At 36.0% G+C, this 16980-nt stretch overlaps 1 protein-coding gene across 1 annotated transcript in view; it reads left to right on the top strand.

The window, feature by feature from the left end:
- JMY (junction mediating and regulatory protein, p53 cofactor) overlaps positions 1-14915 on the top strand; it is a gene marked incomplete at its 5' end in the record, with an annotated part of 64717 nt that extends 49802 nt beyond the window's left edge. Inside the window, 4 exons of the mRNA XM_009280303.2 lie at positions 6066-6152; positions 8711-8806; positions 10104-10656; positions 13078-14915. Of these exons, the coding sequence (XP_009278578.2) occupies positions 6066-6152; positions 8711-8806; positions 10104-10656; positions 13078-13385 (1044 nt within the window). The remainder of the gene's footprint in view (positions 1-6065; positions 6153-8710; positions 8807-10103; positions 10657-13077) is intronic.
- Between the last annotated feature and the right edge of the window lie 2065 nt (positions 14916-16980).

Here is a 16980-nt window from a genome sequence, read left to right on the forward strand (position 1 = left end):
TTTTAAACTTATGTCATGTGTCATTGATACTCTGTAGACAGCAGATACATATAAAATCCAGTATATATTCTTAATTTGTAAAACTAGATGTGCTATTTAGGGCCTCTTTCCTTTTTCATGCGTTACATGATTGGGAAGTTGTGCAGAAAATTGTTTTAATATAGCTAGTGTTTTGAAACTGTGTATCAAGTGTATGTAAATATGTTCATTCCTTTTTTCCAGAATGACTGGAAATTGTTTATTGTTCCCTAGCAGTTTGCAGTTACATGAATATGCATTATTAACAAGCAAGATAGCTTAATGAGTAGAATAGATCAAAGTTCTGAGAGACCATTGTAATACCTGTTATAAAATAGGTTTCTAACCCATATTATATACTATAAGGCTATGCAGAAGTCTCAGTTGAGATGTCGTTCTAGACTGGGATCGGGGGTTGGTGTGGTTGTATGTTCCCAGTCATGTCCCTTGATGTGGGAGATGACCCCTTTATATAAACAGTTCTAGTAGATTGAGGGTAAAGCCTTCAGGTCTTGCCTCCCCTTCATAACTAATATATCTATTTCTGTACCTGAATCTGAAGCATAACAGAGCAAACAAAACAGTAGTTCATCCATTTTATATTTTGGATTTTTTATATTTCTTCAGTCACTGTCCTGTCTCTGATTAACACAATATGGAGAAGACTGCAAATAAATTTTTATAAAAGAAATGTCTCTTGTTAGCCAGTTATGGAAATTAGTTTGCTCAGAGTCATTGAGCTTGTTTTATGTGAGTTTGTAAAAAGAAAAAGTATCAAGAAGCTGGGCTTTTTAGTACTTTAAGGAATAGATCCTATCTGTCATCTTATGCTGATTAATATAGGCTACATTATACTAGTCACGCTATTTTCTCCTGAAAAGACACTGCTGGCATCTTACAGAGTACACAAACCTGTTTAAAAGCGGCAGCCTGGTTGCTGTTCCTTACTTAACTTATGCGAGTGAACAAGTCGAGAAGCAACCCTGAAGCAGGAGCAGAGATATTTTAGCATGCCTTCTTATCTGCATAATGAACTAGTCACCTTCAATTGGCTCATTTGTTTCAAGGTTATGCTATGATAAAATACCTTGTTTAAGCTGAAGGAATTAGTTCTAGGCTGCAACAGTAGTTGCAGGATGCCTACTTGTGCACTGAGACAGGATGCAGAGCTGTATATGGTAGTATTGCTCATCTGGGTCTGCTTGCGGGAGTAATGTAGTCATGTCTGCTCAACATTGTGCTGGAAGAATGTGGCTATACTGCTTTCAGGACCTAATGTAATGTCTCCATGTGGAACTTCACTGCTGGACATCACAGCGCGGACATCACAGCGCTCTCAGAACTAGTTCCAGCTTTCTACTGATTTCGTTGCCCAGCGTAGCATTATCTGCATTTGGGTCCTGCAGTGTGAGATACTTAGCTTTCAGCTTCTAAAGCAATCACAGGTTAGAGTAACATGTATTTAAACTTTCAGGGGAAATCAAAGATTTTTATTTGAGCAAAAAGAATAGGCAGGATCAGTTGTTGTGTGCCTTTTTGCAGCACTTGCTGGGCAGAAAAGGACATAGCCATTTTGATGGATATTTATGTTAGAGGTATTTACTGTAGCTGCTCTTATTACTGCTGAATAACGCAGAGCCCTACTAAGCTTAATAGTAATTACCTGAAAATCAAGACTCTTGTGGCTTTGATTCAAACATAAACAAGCTTTGTATCTTGAGTGACCATTCTAGTGATATTGCAAAACATTGTTAATGAACACTAATTACAGTGCCTGATGTGGGTAGTTTTACTTTACAAAACTGGGAGGAAAAAAGGGTTCTTGCTCTGAAGAGTTAGCAGTTTAAGTTAAGCATGCAGAACAAAGATACAGATGGGATGCAAAAGCAGACTCTAGATGGTGAGAATGAGCACAGTGATGACCGAATGCTATGTGGAGAAGAGAATGAGTTTTTGAGGGTGCATTTGGAAAGTACATACTATGTGGTAAATCTCTTTCTCAAAGTCTGTATCTCTCAATTAAGAAACGTTTATTGTTGAACTGAGAGTCTACTTAATGCTTTTCAGATTGTGTTCCTGACCATGCTTGTTTCAGCAAAGTATCTTAGAACTGTAAACAAGTGTTCTGGTTTGGATTGGGTTGGTGAGGTTTTGGTGGGGTTTTTTCTTTTTCTTCTATTTTTTTTTTACCTTGTCAGTTCTGTAGTTGAAAACAAAAAGCAAGGTGTGCATTAAGTGGTGTATATCACAGCCTGTGATATATTTAGAAATTGCAGTCCTTGCTTATTATTAGGTTTTTGGCAACTGAAGATTTCCTTAGGAGAATGCCTCCTTTCTAGAAGCAGATATCATGATTAAGAAAACAATAGGAAATTATTCTCTATCATTAGCTTTTATTTTTCAGAGGAGGTCGTTTCATCATCCAGGTATTTGAAAATCTTTTCTGTTGAGGAGATAAAGCAGTGAAAGGGAATATATTAGTCTGTGTAGAATAAGACTATATGTAATATAAATGTAAATTTGTGACTATAGTCACCATTTTGTTTTTCAGAAATTCCTTCCCCGTTTTGGCAGTTGATGCTTTTATTTTTTAATGAGGTTGTCTAATAATTGTACCAAACTTTTATTTAGAAACTTTTGCTAAAGGTTTGTTAGAACCTTCATTCAGTTGTGATTTTGAATAACTGACACAGCATTTTTTAAATTTATGGTTTTACAGAGGTTGATGTTCTTTCACTGTACTACCATGAGTATAAACTCTTTATTCTCTTTTTTTTTTTTTATACAAACCTATTTGCATTTGTTAAGCAATCATTTCCTGATGTTCCTTTGTGTTGTTGACAGTGAGTTAGTTATTAAAAAATAAGATTTTAATAGCGGTCTCATTATTTTTCTTATTTCTTGAAAGCTAGATATGGATTTTTCATTAAGGGTATTGCTGTTGTTATCCCAGTCTACCCCCTGCTGGCTGCACAGTAGTATTAATTAGGTTATCATATGGAACAAGCAGCTGTTTTATTAGGGAGATAGATTTATAGCAAAGAGTCAAGGTAAAAAAGATGGTGTAGAAAGCGCAGAGAAAAATATCTTTGGAAAAACAGAGTTGTGAGGAAACTGAATTATTTTACATCCAGGAAGAGTATTCCTCATCATGAGCAGACTGGGAGAAGCAACTGGTTGGTGAAGCTGTTTGGGGTATGTTCATAATGTGTGCTTTGACCTAGGAAGCTTCCTCACATGCTGTTGTGTCCATTTAATAGGACACCTTTACTACTTTGCAAGCCCACAGTTTAAAGCATATCCCATGCCAAAACAGATGTCATGTAGATGCAGTGACAGCTGGCATAGGGTTACTTGGTATGCATTATTATTATTATTATTATTATTATTATTATTATTATTATTACTACTACTACTACTACTATTACTACTACTACTACTACTACAACAACAACAACAACATCATAAGGGTGTAACTACACAGAACACTTACAGTAAAATATGGTTTCTGCACATACTGAGCTTACTAAATGAGAAGCTAACCTTTTAATTGGGTTGCTTTTCAATCTGAAAGCAAGGCTCACTGGAACTAGTTAAATATAATACTAATGCAGAACTCTTTTACATATATTACATGTTACTAGTCTTAAACATGGTAGCTTATCCAGTGACAAGGGTTGAAATGGTTCCTCAGCTCTCCCTTTTTGTCTCTTTAATAGAAGAACAATTTGATACTGTGAAATCAGTCAGGTGATTAAAAGAGAAGTGAACATTACTTCTTGATGCTCTCTCAGCTCCATACAGTTGGTCAACGTCTTTCTTGACGTGTGGCTTTCACTGGACATAATGCTCCTGCTTTCCCAGTGCTGAGAAGGAAGGACTACTTCACATGTGCAGCAGGCTGTATTCCTGCTCATACACCCAATTACGAAATTTTCTTTTTTTGCCAGAGTTTGTCATCTGCCATAATCATCCAGATCACTTTCTTTAATGCTGCCACCTTGCTGTTTTTTTTCTTCCTCCTTTGTTTGCAGTCACTTAATCTTGTCTACAAGTAGAACCCTGCATTTGTCCCTATGAAACTGCAACCTTTCTTTTTTTTTTTAAGACCATTTCTGTAATTAGTTAAGATGATTCAGATTTCTAATCCTGTGCTGCAACATGTTTTCATCCCCACCTAGTCATAGAGGGATCTAATTACATTAAAGTAGGTTGTTTATTAGTGCAAAGTCAGTACCAAATATGTTTTGGTCTGGTTTATCGTCTTTACATGCTTAAAATATCTTTCATTATTGCTCTTAATCAGAAAGATTTAAATACTGATGCTAAAGAGAAAATGTTTCATGAAAGCGTGCCCCCCAAGTATCTATGAGACATGTCAAAAAACCCAAACCAAACCTAACATGTTTTCTCATTATTTTATAATACTTTTTTATATCTCATAACATACATCCCTCATTATTTTAGAAGACCTTTAGTCAAACTTAACACATAAATAGAGAATGAACTATAAAGGTAAATTACTAGTAGTAGTACAAAAAGTCTTTCAGATTCTCTAATAATATTCTGAAGCTATTGCTGTGTCTTTGAAATGTAGAAATGAGGTAGTTTGTACTTTTGCAAATTAAATACAAATTAAATGGATAAACTTTTCCAGCTGTATTAATTCAACTCTTTTCATCAGGGGAAAAAAACTCCACAAACAAACAAACATAAAACCCAGCAGTGTTTAGCTATGTATATACACCTCTGATGAAGCTGGGACAGTATTTCTGCAGAAACTCATGCTCTTGTCAGAGTGTCACCTGTATACGGTAGCAACAGTGATGGTCTTACTGTTTAGAAACATTCAAGACAGCATGGTATTTGCAGGAACAATGGCTACCTTTTTATGTGATCACAGTATATTCATAGCTTGTAGGAGAACGTAGCTTTTTCTGCATTTCCAAGTGTCCAAAATTGTGGGCTTTTTTTACCCTTCCCCTCCTTGTTTTTGTGTCTTTCTGCCACTACTGTAGTATCTTGCGTCATGGCTGATTACTCCATCAGCTGCCCCAAGCAATGCTTTCAGTGGCAAAGCTCCTGTCTGGCTCCACCCAGTAAGTCAAGGTGACTGATACCTGGGAAGCCCATCGCTTTGGTATTCTTCTAGTGGCAGTCACGCTCCAAACTGCTTCCTAACACTCCATGAGATCTGTTTCTAACTACACATCCGACTTTGTTCTAGTTCTGTGTGGTGCTTGTACCGGGCCTAATTTCATTGCCCATACTGTCCGATTTCCTGGCCCTCAGTATTGTCCTATGAACTTATCTGTCTTGTCGCTACTCTAAATTCCTGCACATGCCTTTTCTTTGTAACGGATGCTTAATTCTGTTCTTTTTATATTATCTACCTGAAGTTTGAGTGTCATCCTGTTTCTTGTCATCTACTGTAACGGCCTCTTGGTTTTTGGTTTTTTTTAACCTGTTCTTATCTGCAGGCAATGTAATAAATGCCTGTTTTTAAACCAGATGTTACAGGCGTGAACTCGGTATAATAAGTGAACCTGCTTGTGCATGCATAAAATTGTAACAACTTTATTAATGTTTGTGCTTGCAGATTGTACATGCAAAAGATGAACTGACACTTGTAAATGGGAAGTTGCCTAGTTGCATAAACAGAAATACGTAGTATACTTGAGAGGTAGTTATTATCCATGTATACAAATACATGGAGTTACACAAGGGTTTTATGAAGTATTTTACAAATTGGTGTTTGTTGCCACTTTTGTACTGGTATTGCAAAACAGACTTTTCAAGCAGCTGTTACTTGTGTATATTCTTTTGACAGTTAAAACTAATATGTTTGAGTTTGTCTATCTTTGTTTTGTTTCCATTTTATCGTTTTATCATAAATTAAATTAGCTTGGTTAAATTAGCTCGTCTAAGATAGGCTTTGTAATTTTTATTTTTTGAATTCTTAGTGCTATTCGGCAAGTATGACATTATACCCTGTAAATAGATATTTGAAATTCATATTTTATAGATAACATTTTATGTCTCTACAGGAGATCTGTATCGCAAAGCATAATGAAAAGATCCAACAGCGTCACCGGAGTGAGGAAGAATACAAAATGCACCATACCGTTCAGCTAGTAAGTTTGAGTTTTCTGCTGTTGAGTTTAGCCTTTAGTTAATAACTTGCATTCCTCATTATACTTTAATTAGGAGAGTATTCAGATAGTTGTTCTAAAAAGATGGTGTATATCCCTGACCTTTGCACCATGAATTTTTGTATCATATTATGCTGGTAAAGGGGAGTATATAGCTGTGTTAGGATGACATTGAACCCAAGCAAATAAAACAGTTCTTTAATGCTAGGTTCACAGTCTAAGTGATTACTGCTAGGGTTAGGCTGCATGCAGTTTGTTATCACGTGCACATAGATGATTCCAGACCTGTCTATGAGTACAGCGTCAGATATGCTGAAATGAGTAAGGAAACCGTACACATTTATTCTTAAATCTTAGTAAGCTTGTTTGTTATTTTTCTTCTTTCTGCAAAAGAAATCACTTGAATTTTGTTGTATAAAGATGTAGCTCCAGCTGTATGCTCCACAATTCTCTGCACAGTCTCATCACAGAGAATAGGGTAGCTAGTCTGACTCTTGTGCTGAATACAATAGACTTTATGTTAAAGAATATTCAAATTATGGGCTAGCTCTTGGGAGCTGATATAGTATCAATATTTAATAAAGATCACTGACAAAGATGCATTGAAATCCAAGTCTCTAACTCAGGCTTCAGTTAGATTAGTGAAAGTGATTCTATTTCATCCTTATACATTTTTAACATTGATACATTTGTTCAGGAAGTCAGCTGCATAATTTATTTTATGCAAAGGCTACTTGTGAAAGACAGTACATATTGGCATACTCTTTCAGGAACTTAGAAAAATATTATCTTTTTTCAGTTCTTACAATAAGGCAAAGGAATTTGCTGTGTGGATTGTAGTCCATTTATCACTCTTAAAAATAAGACGACAAAGCTGAAGGACTTTCTTGTCTGTCAAACACTACAGGGCTTTTTCGTTATTTATTTCATGGAGTTGCCCACTTGCATTATATAAAGAACCTTATGCTAATTTTTTTTGTCTTTTTTCTGTTAATAATGTGACTGAAAATTAATACTATTACTGTAAAATAGGTTTTCAGCCACTGGTTTTCATAAAGAATTTTGAAAAGATAACCTCAAGGGTGTCCACACCTGAAACCAAATAAGAATTGCGATTTCACTATTCTTATTTAGAAACAAAACAAAACAAACAAAAAAACCCTTGAGTTTGAGACTGCTTCAGGAAGAGTTTGACCTGATTGCGTATGTAACATGCAGTTGTGGTGGTAGAACTGTCCTTTCTTCATGCTATAATATTTTCTTTATGCATCTCTTTTAACTTCTTTGCCCCTGGGAAAAGAAGTCTGTTATTTTCTTTTCATCACATGCTTCTATTCCTCTTCACCTTTTCCTGTTTCCTGTCCTTACTATTTTTCAGACATGTTCTCTTCTTCCTCTCCCTAATGCATCTATACTTAACCTCCTTCCAAATCACAGGAGTGGGCTCTTTATGAAGGACACCAGGCCACTAGCTGATTTCTGAAAACGGCAGGCAGGCAGACACTGCTTTTGTGTTGACTGAATGACAATAAAAGTTCACAGAAGTGATCAGAATTTTTAATTGTGATGACAAAGATGGGCTGTTAAAAGTAATACTTAATGCTCTGAGTCTTTTAAGAATTAAAGCTGCTGTTTCTGCTCAGCATTTTTTCTTTATGGTCACCTGTTCTGTCACTTCTGATAACTTCTTAACTTGTGTACAAAGACTTTTGCCACCTGATAACTAGCATCTACTTCTAATAAATTTGGCTGAAGAGTAGTGTTTTGTTTCAAAGATGCAGTAACTTTGCTGAAGTTTTCTGAAAATGGGTGACTAGTTAAAGGAGGTGGATCTAAATGTGTGTTTTCACTGAGGTAAGATCCCCAAACAAGAAAAAATACAACTGTCTTAGCTGCAAGGAAGAGCTTCAAACCTTTATTGAAGTAAGATTACAGAAAATCAAGCTGGATTAAATAATGACAGCTTAAGTTAATTAAATACAAAACTTTCATTTATTGTTATAAATTATAATGAAAATGTTCACTTAATTTGCTCAGTATCGGATTCAAAATTTTGTGGCACTGAGTTCTGTGATTTCTTGCACTGTGAAAATACTAATATGACTTGTTTTAAATAGGCAACCTTTCAATTTGGACTGTCATTTTGTTCATGAAATGAGAGAAATGGATACTGGTTTGCTATCTGGCTAATTTATACCATTTTTAATTAAAGGGGGCTTTTTTCAGTCTAATATTCTGTCATGTCTCTAGTTATTTCTCATCTTTCAACACAACAAGTCTTCAAGTGTTCCAATTTCAGATTGAAATCTTTCTTTACTGAGCTTTGCGTTTCTTTGAGATTATAAAACATGAAATGCATAATATTTTTTAAGGGGAAGACAAAGGCCAAGTTTTGAAGTTCAGAAATGTGTTTATTTGAGAAGTAGATTGTTAGGTAATTCCTAACAATTAGTAGAAGAGTTCTGTTAATTCAGTTTTTTTCATGATGCTAAAAGTAGCATTGGATGCAATATTTACATGTTTTCCATGTATTTTCTCAGAAGCGAGATCAATTACAAGATGAAGAGGAAAGAAAGAGCTCCTGGGTTAGTCAGGAACGACAGAAAACACTGGACAGACTTCGCACATTTAAACAGGTAACAGAAGAAGAGTTGTTCTTTTCCACCAGTTTCTTTTGCAAAAGAAATTTTCACTCATTCCAGGACTATACTACGCTATTAGCTATTCTCTTTCATTATATAATTAACTGTTCTTTGGAAAATTTACAACAAAATATGGCATTGATGGTAAAGAATTCCTTTGGCCATTACATTCCCAGTGCCATAATAAGCTTCTGTTCACTCTTACATCTACACCTTGTGACAAGACACTTAGCAAACGTTCCTAAAAGAAGTACAATCTAAATGGTATTTCCCACAAAGAGCATTACCATCTGGCATACCCCCATTACCACTGATGCTAGAACACCTGCCAATACCTGCCCCTTCCTATTACAATGTAAATATCAGAAAATGGGTAGAAGATGGAATGAAGGGGAGAGAATAAGGAAAGGGGTGAAAGTGCAAGAAAACAGAGACTGTATTAATTGGTGAAGACTTTTTCTGGTTTTGCTGAATACATTAAAAAATATAGGTATGAGAAGTTTCTTTACTGGAAAGCTGTCTAGCTCAGCACTACACTCTTCATATCCTTATTGTTTGCAAGGTTTTTGAATTGCATAGCTTCTGTAAATTAAAGCAAATTTACTTATTTTAACCAGCAACTGTTAATGAGCTGACTTGATGTATAAGCATGTTTCTATTGTTATGATCTCTATTGCTTTAGGCCTGCCACAGTTGTGTAAAATGTATTAGACCAGTCTTTCAGAAGGAGTTCAAATTTTTGCATAAAAATGGCTATGGATGAAACTAATATGGAAAGACAGATACTGAGGCAGAAAATTTAAGAACTAAATTAAAAATACTTCAGAAAGTCTCAAAATGTTTGATGTTTTCAAGAGATACCTTTTTAAGCAGTATGACTCACATCTAAGGCCAGTGCATTAGATCAGAGAGGACTTTGTTGCAGAGGGAGCCATTGACCAGTTTTAGAAAAGGAAAGCAAGAGGGAATTTTGAATTTTAGTTTTCAGAAAAAACAGTTTTGAATGTACAGTCTGGTTCTTAGTGAAATCCTAATTCTAACCCATGTATATCCCTGACTAGACCAATCACATGTAAATTGTGGCTTAACCAAGAATAAAAATTAAGAAAACGGATCATTTTTGCATAAAAGTGAGGATATATTTGCTTTGTTTTTACATCCAGAGCAAAAGGAATGAAAATAGCAGATGAATTCTACTTGTCAGAAAGGCAAACCCTAATAACAGGTACTTAGTATCTAGAATAGTGCGTTGCATGTACTTACCTAATTGTCAATAACTTATTCACTTTAGCGGTACCCTGGGCAAGTAATACTTAAATCAACCAGACTACGGCTGGCTCATGCAAGAAGAAAATGTGCAGCCAGCTCAGTGTCCTGTGTCAATCAGCCTCAATCTTTGCCAGCAACCATACAAATCCAAGAGAAAAGCGAAGAGGTGGAATTGGAAAATGCAGTTCAGCCTTTGCAAGTGCAGGAATCCACAAGCTTAGAACAACTTCAAGATGTCTCGTTACCTCCCAATGGTGTTACCTCTGAACTGCCTTATGTTAGTACTTCTCCACTCACCAGTAACGAGCTTCAACCAGACACTGTTACTGTAGTACCGCTTCCACCCCCTTTGCCTCCACCACCTCCACCTCCGCCTCCACCTTTGCCCTCCAAGGAAGATGCCACCAAATCCTTAGAGAAAAGTGATGGCTTTGTTAAACGTCAGAGTGAGGAGAAAGGAGTCCAGCACTCTTCTGGTGTCCCACCAGCACATCTGTTTGATAGCAGTCAGCTAGTCAGTGCCAAGAAGAAGCTTAAGAAGACTGGTGATCTAGAGGGTTTACAGAGGAGGAGAGGTAATATTTTCATTTCTGTGTATTTAATTGTAATGCACATCAGTTCCTCTTTTGAATTGCTCTATAGAAAAGTTTATGCTGTGATTCATTTATAATTATTAATGGGAAAGTTGTTAAATCCTTTTCAGTTGACAAATGCCGGCAACTCAAACAAATGTTAGGACCTTTACGACAGCATGCGGTATACTTGTTCAGTTAGACAAAAAACACTTGTGAAACTGATTTTACGATATACCATATTAGACTAGCTAGAAAATGGAGCTAAATGTTGCCTAAAAGAATCTTTTCCTATCTAGTTTACAGCAGCACTGCAAATACTATGTGCTTCACCTGAGGGTGCAGTGGTTTTTTTAATAACAAACAGAATTTTCCATAATTTATGACCTAGTAAAATGAATGCTTGTCTTGGGACATAGGAAACCTTGAGAATGCTATCTTCAAGGTTTCTTCAAATTTTCATACAAAAATCCACAAACCCTCAAGTACCCTTGAGAGCTGAGTAAGAATATATACGTTTAACTACACTTGGAAATGAAATCTGTAATCATTCAGCAAAGCATGTTAATAAATAATTAAAAGATTAAAAACTTCTTTGGAAACTGAGAATGAATAGAGCACAGGGCTGAGCTGGGAGATCTGTTGGTTCTTGTTGATTCTGTGCTGCTTGTTTTTAATGGTTTATCCTTTATCCCATATATAAAATGGAGAGAATGGCAGCCATGTTTATAATGGTTTATAACATCAAATAATCTTGGTGTTTCAGTGAAACATGCTATATTGGAGCTAAGTTTTTATTTGAAAATCAGAGATGGGATTTTCAAAAGCTCTCAGCTGAACTGTTTTACTGGAAGTCACTGAGAAAAAGTACCTTGAGTGGGCCCTGATTCACACTGCTGTAATATGGCTTTAATAAGATTTTATTAAAAATTCTATCTGGCTCTGGCAATTACAACTACAGAAAATATCCCTCCATTGACATTTTCCCTCATCCAGATAAAATAAAAATTATAACTGTCTTCATAATCAGACAGAAACAAGACTGTTTCCTTTAGAATTGTCCTTAGATGACTGAAAACCCTTGAAGCAACTGCATAGTTACAGAACTCTTAAGCTCTTACGAGTCTTGCAAGTCGCAAGTACAGTGTCTTAAGTTCATTATCAGTTTTGATGCTGCTGTGCTCCATTTTTCTTTTTCTGTAGTCCTAGTGTTTATTTCTCTGACACCTGTTTTATCTTGCAATCTTACATAAAGCATGTATTGTGTGTGCAATTTGATATGCATCATAAAATGACATATAAAATCAAATTATATCGTCCCTCTTAGGAGTATTGTTAATGTCTGCAGCAGCACTCTACCTGCTGCTCTCTATTTCCTGAGATGTTCCAAGTCTCTAAGTGGCTTCAGAAATTTGTCTCCGTATGACAGACGAGTGTTTTACAATCCTTCCTTCCTTCCTCCTTCAAATGTGCAGCCCTGTATTCTTCTTTTATTTCTCTTTCCCTCGTGTCTGTTCCAACTGTCTGATTAGTTCCATTAGTCTGATGGACAAAGCCCACTCATAAATGCAAACCTGGTTTTAAAAATGTATTCTACAATATACAAAAAAGAACTGGATATGGATATTCATCTATTGATTGATATGTGCTGCACATTGTATGTATGAGTGTATGCAAGCTATTTCAAACTGTTGTACTTTATTATAATGCATTCTCTGGGATAGAGATCTTACCTACTTGTAGCTCTTCAAAAAGCCAAAGCCTGACTTTTATTTCTGCAGAGAACTGGTTTCAAATTGGTGACAAAGGAAGGATTTGTCATAAAGTCTTAACTCTTACTTCTCTGTTTTCATTAATTACAAAGGAATTTATATAGGCACACTGTGACTAGGTGCTAATACATGAATCCAGAGAAGCCGGAAAATGCATGCTGTTGCAGTTGACTATACTGCTGCTTCCCTCACTCCCATGTAGTAATAGTCATACAGTAGGTAAAATGAGCCACAAAATGCAAGTGCTGAGAATGGACTACACAATCCAATACTTAAAATACGTACTCATTACCTGAGTTTCAAAGTCAAGAAAGATAAGGTAATAAACACTTTCATTGTGTTGGATTTATTGCAGCTGTTTTGATTTTCCTGACTGCAAACAGGAAAGCCATCTGGTTCAAAAAGTTTTACTACCTGCCTGATAGGAGGTTAAGTGGTTCCAGAAAATATAATTGTCTGTATAAACCAGTTTTGACCTGGTAATAGGGAAGATAAATTTGGAGGCTAAAACAATAGTGGAGCTACCATTATACTTATGGTATGGGACTATCACATTAATAGTATGCGGCTACTTCTTGGTCTGTAGGAAATACAAATGAAGACTCATAAAATGTAGTAAAAATAATACTGAAGGTCTTTTGATTTACTGCAGTGAGCTCCCCGATGGATGAAGTGCTGGCTTCCTTGAAACGTGGCAGCTTTCACTTAAGAAAAGTTGAGCAGAGAAGTCTCCCTCCTTTTCCTGATGAAGATGATAGCAATAACATCTTGGCACAGATCAGGAAAGGGGTGAAACTGAAGAAAGTGCAGAAAGATGTTTTGAGAGAATCCTTTACAATTCTGCCTGATACTGACCCTCTGACAAGGAGCATCCATGAAGCATTGCGACGAATTAAGGAAGCATCACCTGAATCGGAGGATGAAGAGGAGAGTTTGCCTTGCACAGACTGGGAAAATTAACCTGTAATTAACCTACATTTTAAAAAAAATATTTCTTCAACACTTTTGTATAACAATAGCAGCTAAGCCTCAGGTTGTGCATTCTAGGAGACTTAGTATGAATGTGACTAAACTGTCTGACGTCCAACGTGGTAAAACATGCACATATGAATTTAGTATCACTGACTTTTCAAAGAATTTAAGGTTTATAGTAAGGAAAACTTTTTTTAGGCAACATCTTAGCCTTTTATTGTTTGAATACTTTTGCTGAATATTGACAGGACTGCTCCTATAAAAAGCTCTATTTTATTTAGTAAATTTGAAGGGACTGTTTGCAGCTTACCAAAAAGCTTTAAAAAGCTTTTAAGTAACAAAGCAGCACAATCACTCTTGGACACACCTTGTACGTATTTTCTAATTACTTCTGGCCTTGTAAAAATTTAGCATGTTTATCACTTCGGACTGAATAGCTCCAAGTGAAGGTCAATTCGATTTGACTGCTGAACACATTGAAATCTCATTGGTTACCCTGTGTGACTGACTCTATGATAGCTTGGTTTCAATCTGTAAACTCTCTCACTTAATTGAATTTCCAGACTATAAACAGTAAATATACAAATATAATTTATACTTCTGCTACTCATATGAATCCCATGAACTTGCATTATACTAAGCTACAGTGCCTGAAAGTACAGATACTAGACTTCAGCAGATGAAGTTAATGGTTTCAGAACAAACCAGAAATTGTCAAGAGATTAGTTTTCAAAACTATGGCCGCATCAGTAGCACAAACAGCATACAGCACTATTCTTCTGTGGTGGTTCTTTTCTGCTACTGGCATGTGAATGAACATAAATCTCAATGAAAGCTCCCACTAAACTTAAAATTTGGAGAAAAGAGAGGTATGACAATCTGTAAAGAATTTAAAAATCTGTTTAGAAATCAAAGGCTATTTCAAGAGTATGGAAGATATTTATAATCCTTGCAACACAGCTAGCAGTAGGAAAAAGATAACCTTTTTGGATGTTTACAATCAGGCATTTATACCCTGGTTAGTTATTACCATAGCTGGAGAGTTACTATTGATAAAGTGCTACAACTGTTTAAAAAGTGATGGTGACTTAGCACATCATCCTGCTGAATGTTGTTGTGATTATGAAATACTATGTCTCAAACTGTTCCATTTTCAAATAATAATGTTTAAAATTTTGAAAAAGGAAAATAAATGTTGCCTTTATTTCCTCATGAACTAGCCATTACCCACCCTAATGATTTAATACTGTTTAATTATGACATGCTCCTTCTATTCCATACCAAATGTACTGCTAGTTTTGGAGTTGAAAATCCAGGAGTGGAGGTGTACTTAACTCTTGCTGAAACTCAAAGTGAAAATAATTTTGCTTTGATGTAACTTTTTTCTACTACTTGCATAATGAAAACTCCCACTACCAACAGCCCTTCAGAAATCAAGTGACAGCTGTAAGAAAAGACATGCCTTGGAATTGAATTGGCTTTCTCAGTGCAATTATTCTCTCTTCATTTCCTAGATAACTGAGAAAATTTAAACTTTGTGATTTGACTTTATGATTTTAGTAAATCTAACTTATTCTTTGGGATCTTGTTTGCATTTTTTAGCAAGAATACTCTTCAATACTATAGGTCATTTAAAAAAAAAAAGGGGAGAGGGGAGGAATTTATCCAAGAGTGACTTCGAATTTTTTTAATCTAGTTGGTGGACCTCCTAAACATTTTCCAGTGGAAGTGTGTCCTCTTAGAAGTCTTGTATGGCAGTGTACACATAATATAAATACACGTTTTCCTCTGCTGTCTTTTGCAGCCCCATAGAAGCAGTTCACAGTGCGGGTTGAAAATCACTGCCATGCAGTACTTGTAGTGCACTGGCATGCAAGCGCCATGCCATGTCTCCTTTTTACCAGTCTACAGTTACGGTATCTTCCCCTTTTAAGGATGCACTCCTGTCAAATGCAGAGGTCCCATGAAATCACTTGGACCTAAAGCAGGATGCAATATCAGAATTCTGAGTGTGTGCTCCTTGGAGTTCTTCACACATCTGGAACCTGCTTTCTCTTACCAATATCGTATTTTATTATGAAAACAATCCTGTTTTCATGAGGTGAGACTATTTGACAGATAGTACAGATTTGGTTGAAAAATGGTTGTACAAAATAGCTAACAGCTCAGAAAGGAAAGACAGGCCCCTGCTATGGAAACACGTGAAATAATCTGGGAGAACAGAGATTGAGACAAAGCCCTTGTAAAATTCAGCTGAATAAATACTTTTCACATAGATGAGTGTGCTTGCTTGAACATACAGGCTGGTTACCCAGAATTTATTACACAAGAGTAAAATCTAATGAAAGTCGTTGTAGAAATAGCAGAATAGTATTTTCTACTATAAGGCTATCCATTTAATACCATGCTTTAAGATGGACCTACTGATTTTTAACTGTAAGCTCTGCACATACAAAAAACAGTTGCATAGAGATTTTAGGCCGAAAACAGTTATACAAAAGTATATTGGCACATATGTATGAACTATGCTTAATACACGTACATCCTTATAGTCTAAATCTAATGCTATTATTTGCCTTAGCAGTGAGGCCTGAATCTGATGTAATGATGTATGTTTATCAAGTGCCAAAAAATGTCTTGCACATATGTGCAAGGAGTATTAACAATGCCCACTGAAGTGGTTTCATTAATTATTGAAGTCTGAACACAAACTAACAGTAACTAATTCCTGCAGGAGATCTAGTCATCTCTTGTATTATCTGCTTTATGAGTTAACTTCTACATAAAGTTATGACTAACTTTTTTAAGAGCAGTTCCTTCCTTACGGGCACTCTAAACCACATACAAAAATGTTGAGGCATTCTGTGTATTGGAAGTACAGCTGAACAAGTAGTATAAAGATGCAGTAGCTTCTGTATGAAAAGTCAGAAGATTACTGGTTATCAAAAGTATCCCAAGCCTGTCTGTGTGTGTATGTACGTAATGGTACACATAAATCACTATAGTACATTAAAAGTACTATAGGTAATGCAAAACCTGGGTTCCTGGGAGTGACGGACAAAATAATGGATAAGAAGTGAGCTTTTGCTCTCCATAATCTTCTAATCCAGTATATTTTGGGCCTCTTCAAACTCTAATGTGTTCATTGCCAATAATACCAGAAGGCAAAAAAAGACCTGGTCATACTCTGTGTGTCCTGGCTCCAGAGTTAGTGTGTGATTACCCTGGGAGCAAAGAGAACCAAGGCTTTTGAAGACGCTGCTCAGTATTGCATGTTGGAATTGCCTAACACGTTGATCAGAGAGTATTTGTACAGCTGTTTAGCTTTTCAGATGTTCCTTTTTTTTTCCCCCCAAACAGGTGATTCACAGCCACTGACGTAAGAAAAGAAACCCCAGTTGAAGATTACTTTTCCTCTTCATTTCTGAAAATTCAGAGCCAGCACTTATGACCATCAATTCCACAGGAGGCTTTCTTTGGCAAAGAAATAAGTCTTTCTTTGGCAAATGATTCAGTATATGGAAAAAATGGCCTGAAATGTTAATTTTTGGGTCACTTTTTTTCTTTAATTTGTTCCAAAAAT

This window comes from Aptenodytes forsteri, unplaced genomic scaffold, assembly GCF_000699145.1.
Source record: "Aptenodytes forsteri isolate BGI_AS27 unplaced genomic scaffold, ASM69914v1 Scaffold387, whole genome shotgun sequence".
In the NCBI taxonomy this organism is placed as follows: Eukaryota; Metazoa; Chordata; class Aves; order Sphenisciformes; family Spheniscidae; genus Aptenodytes; species Aptenodytes forsteri.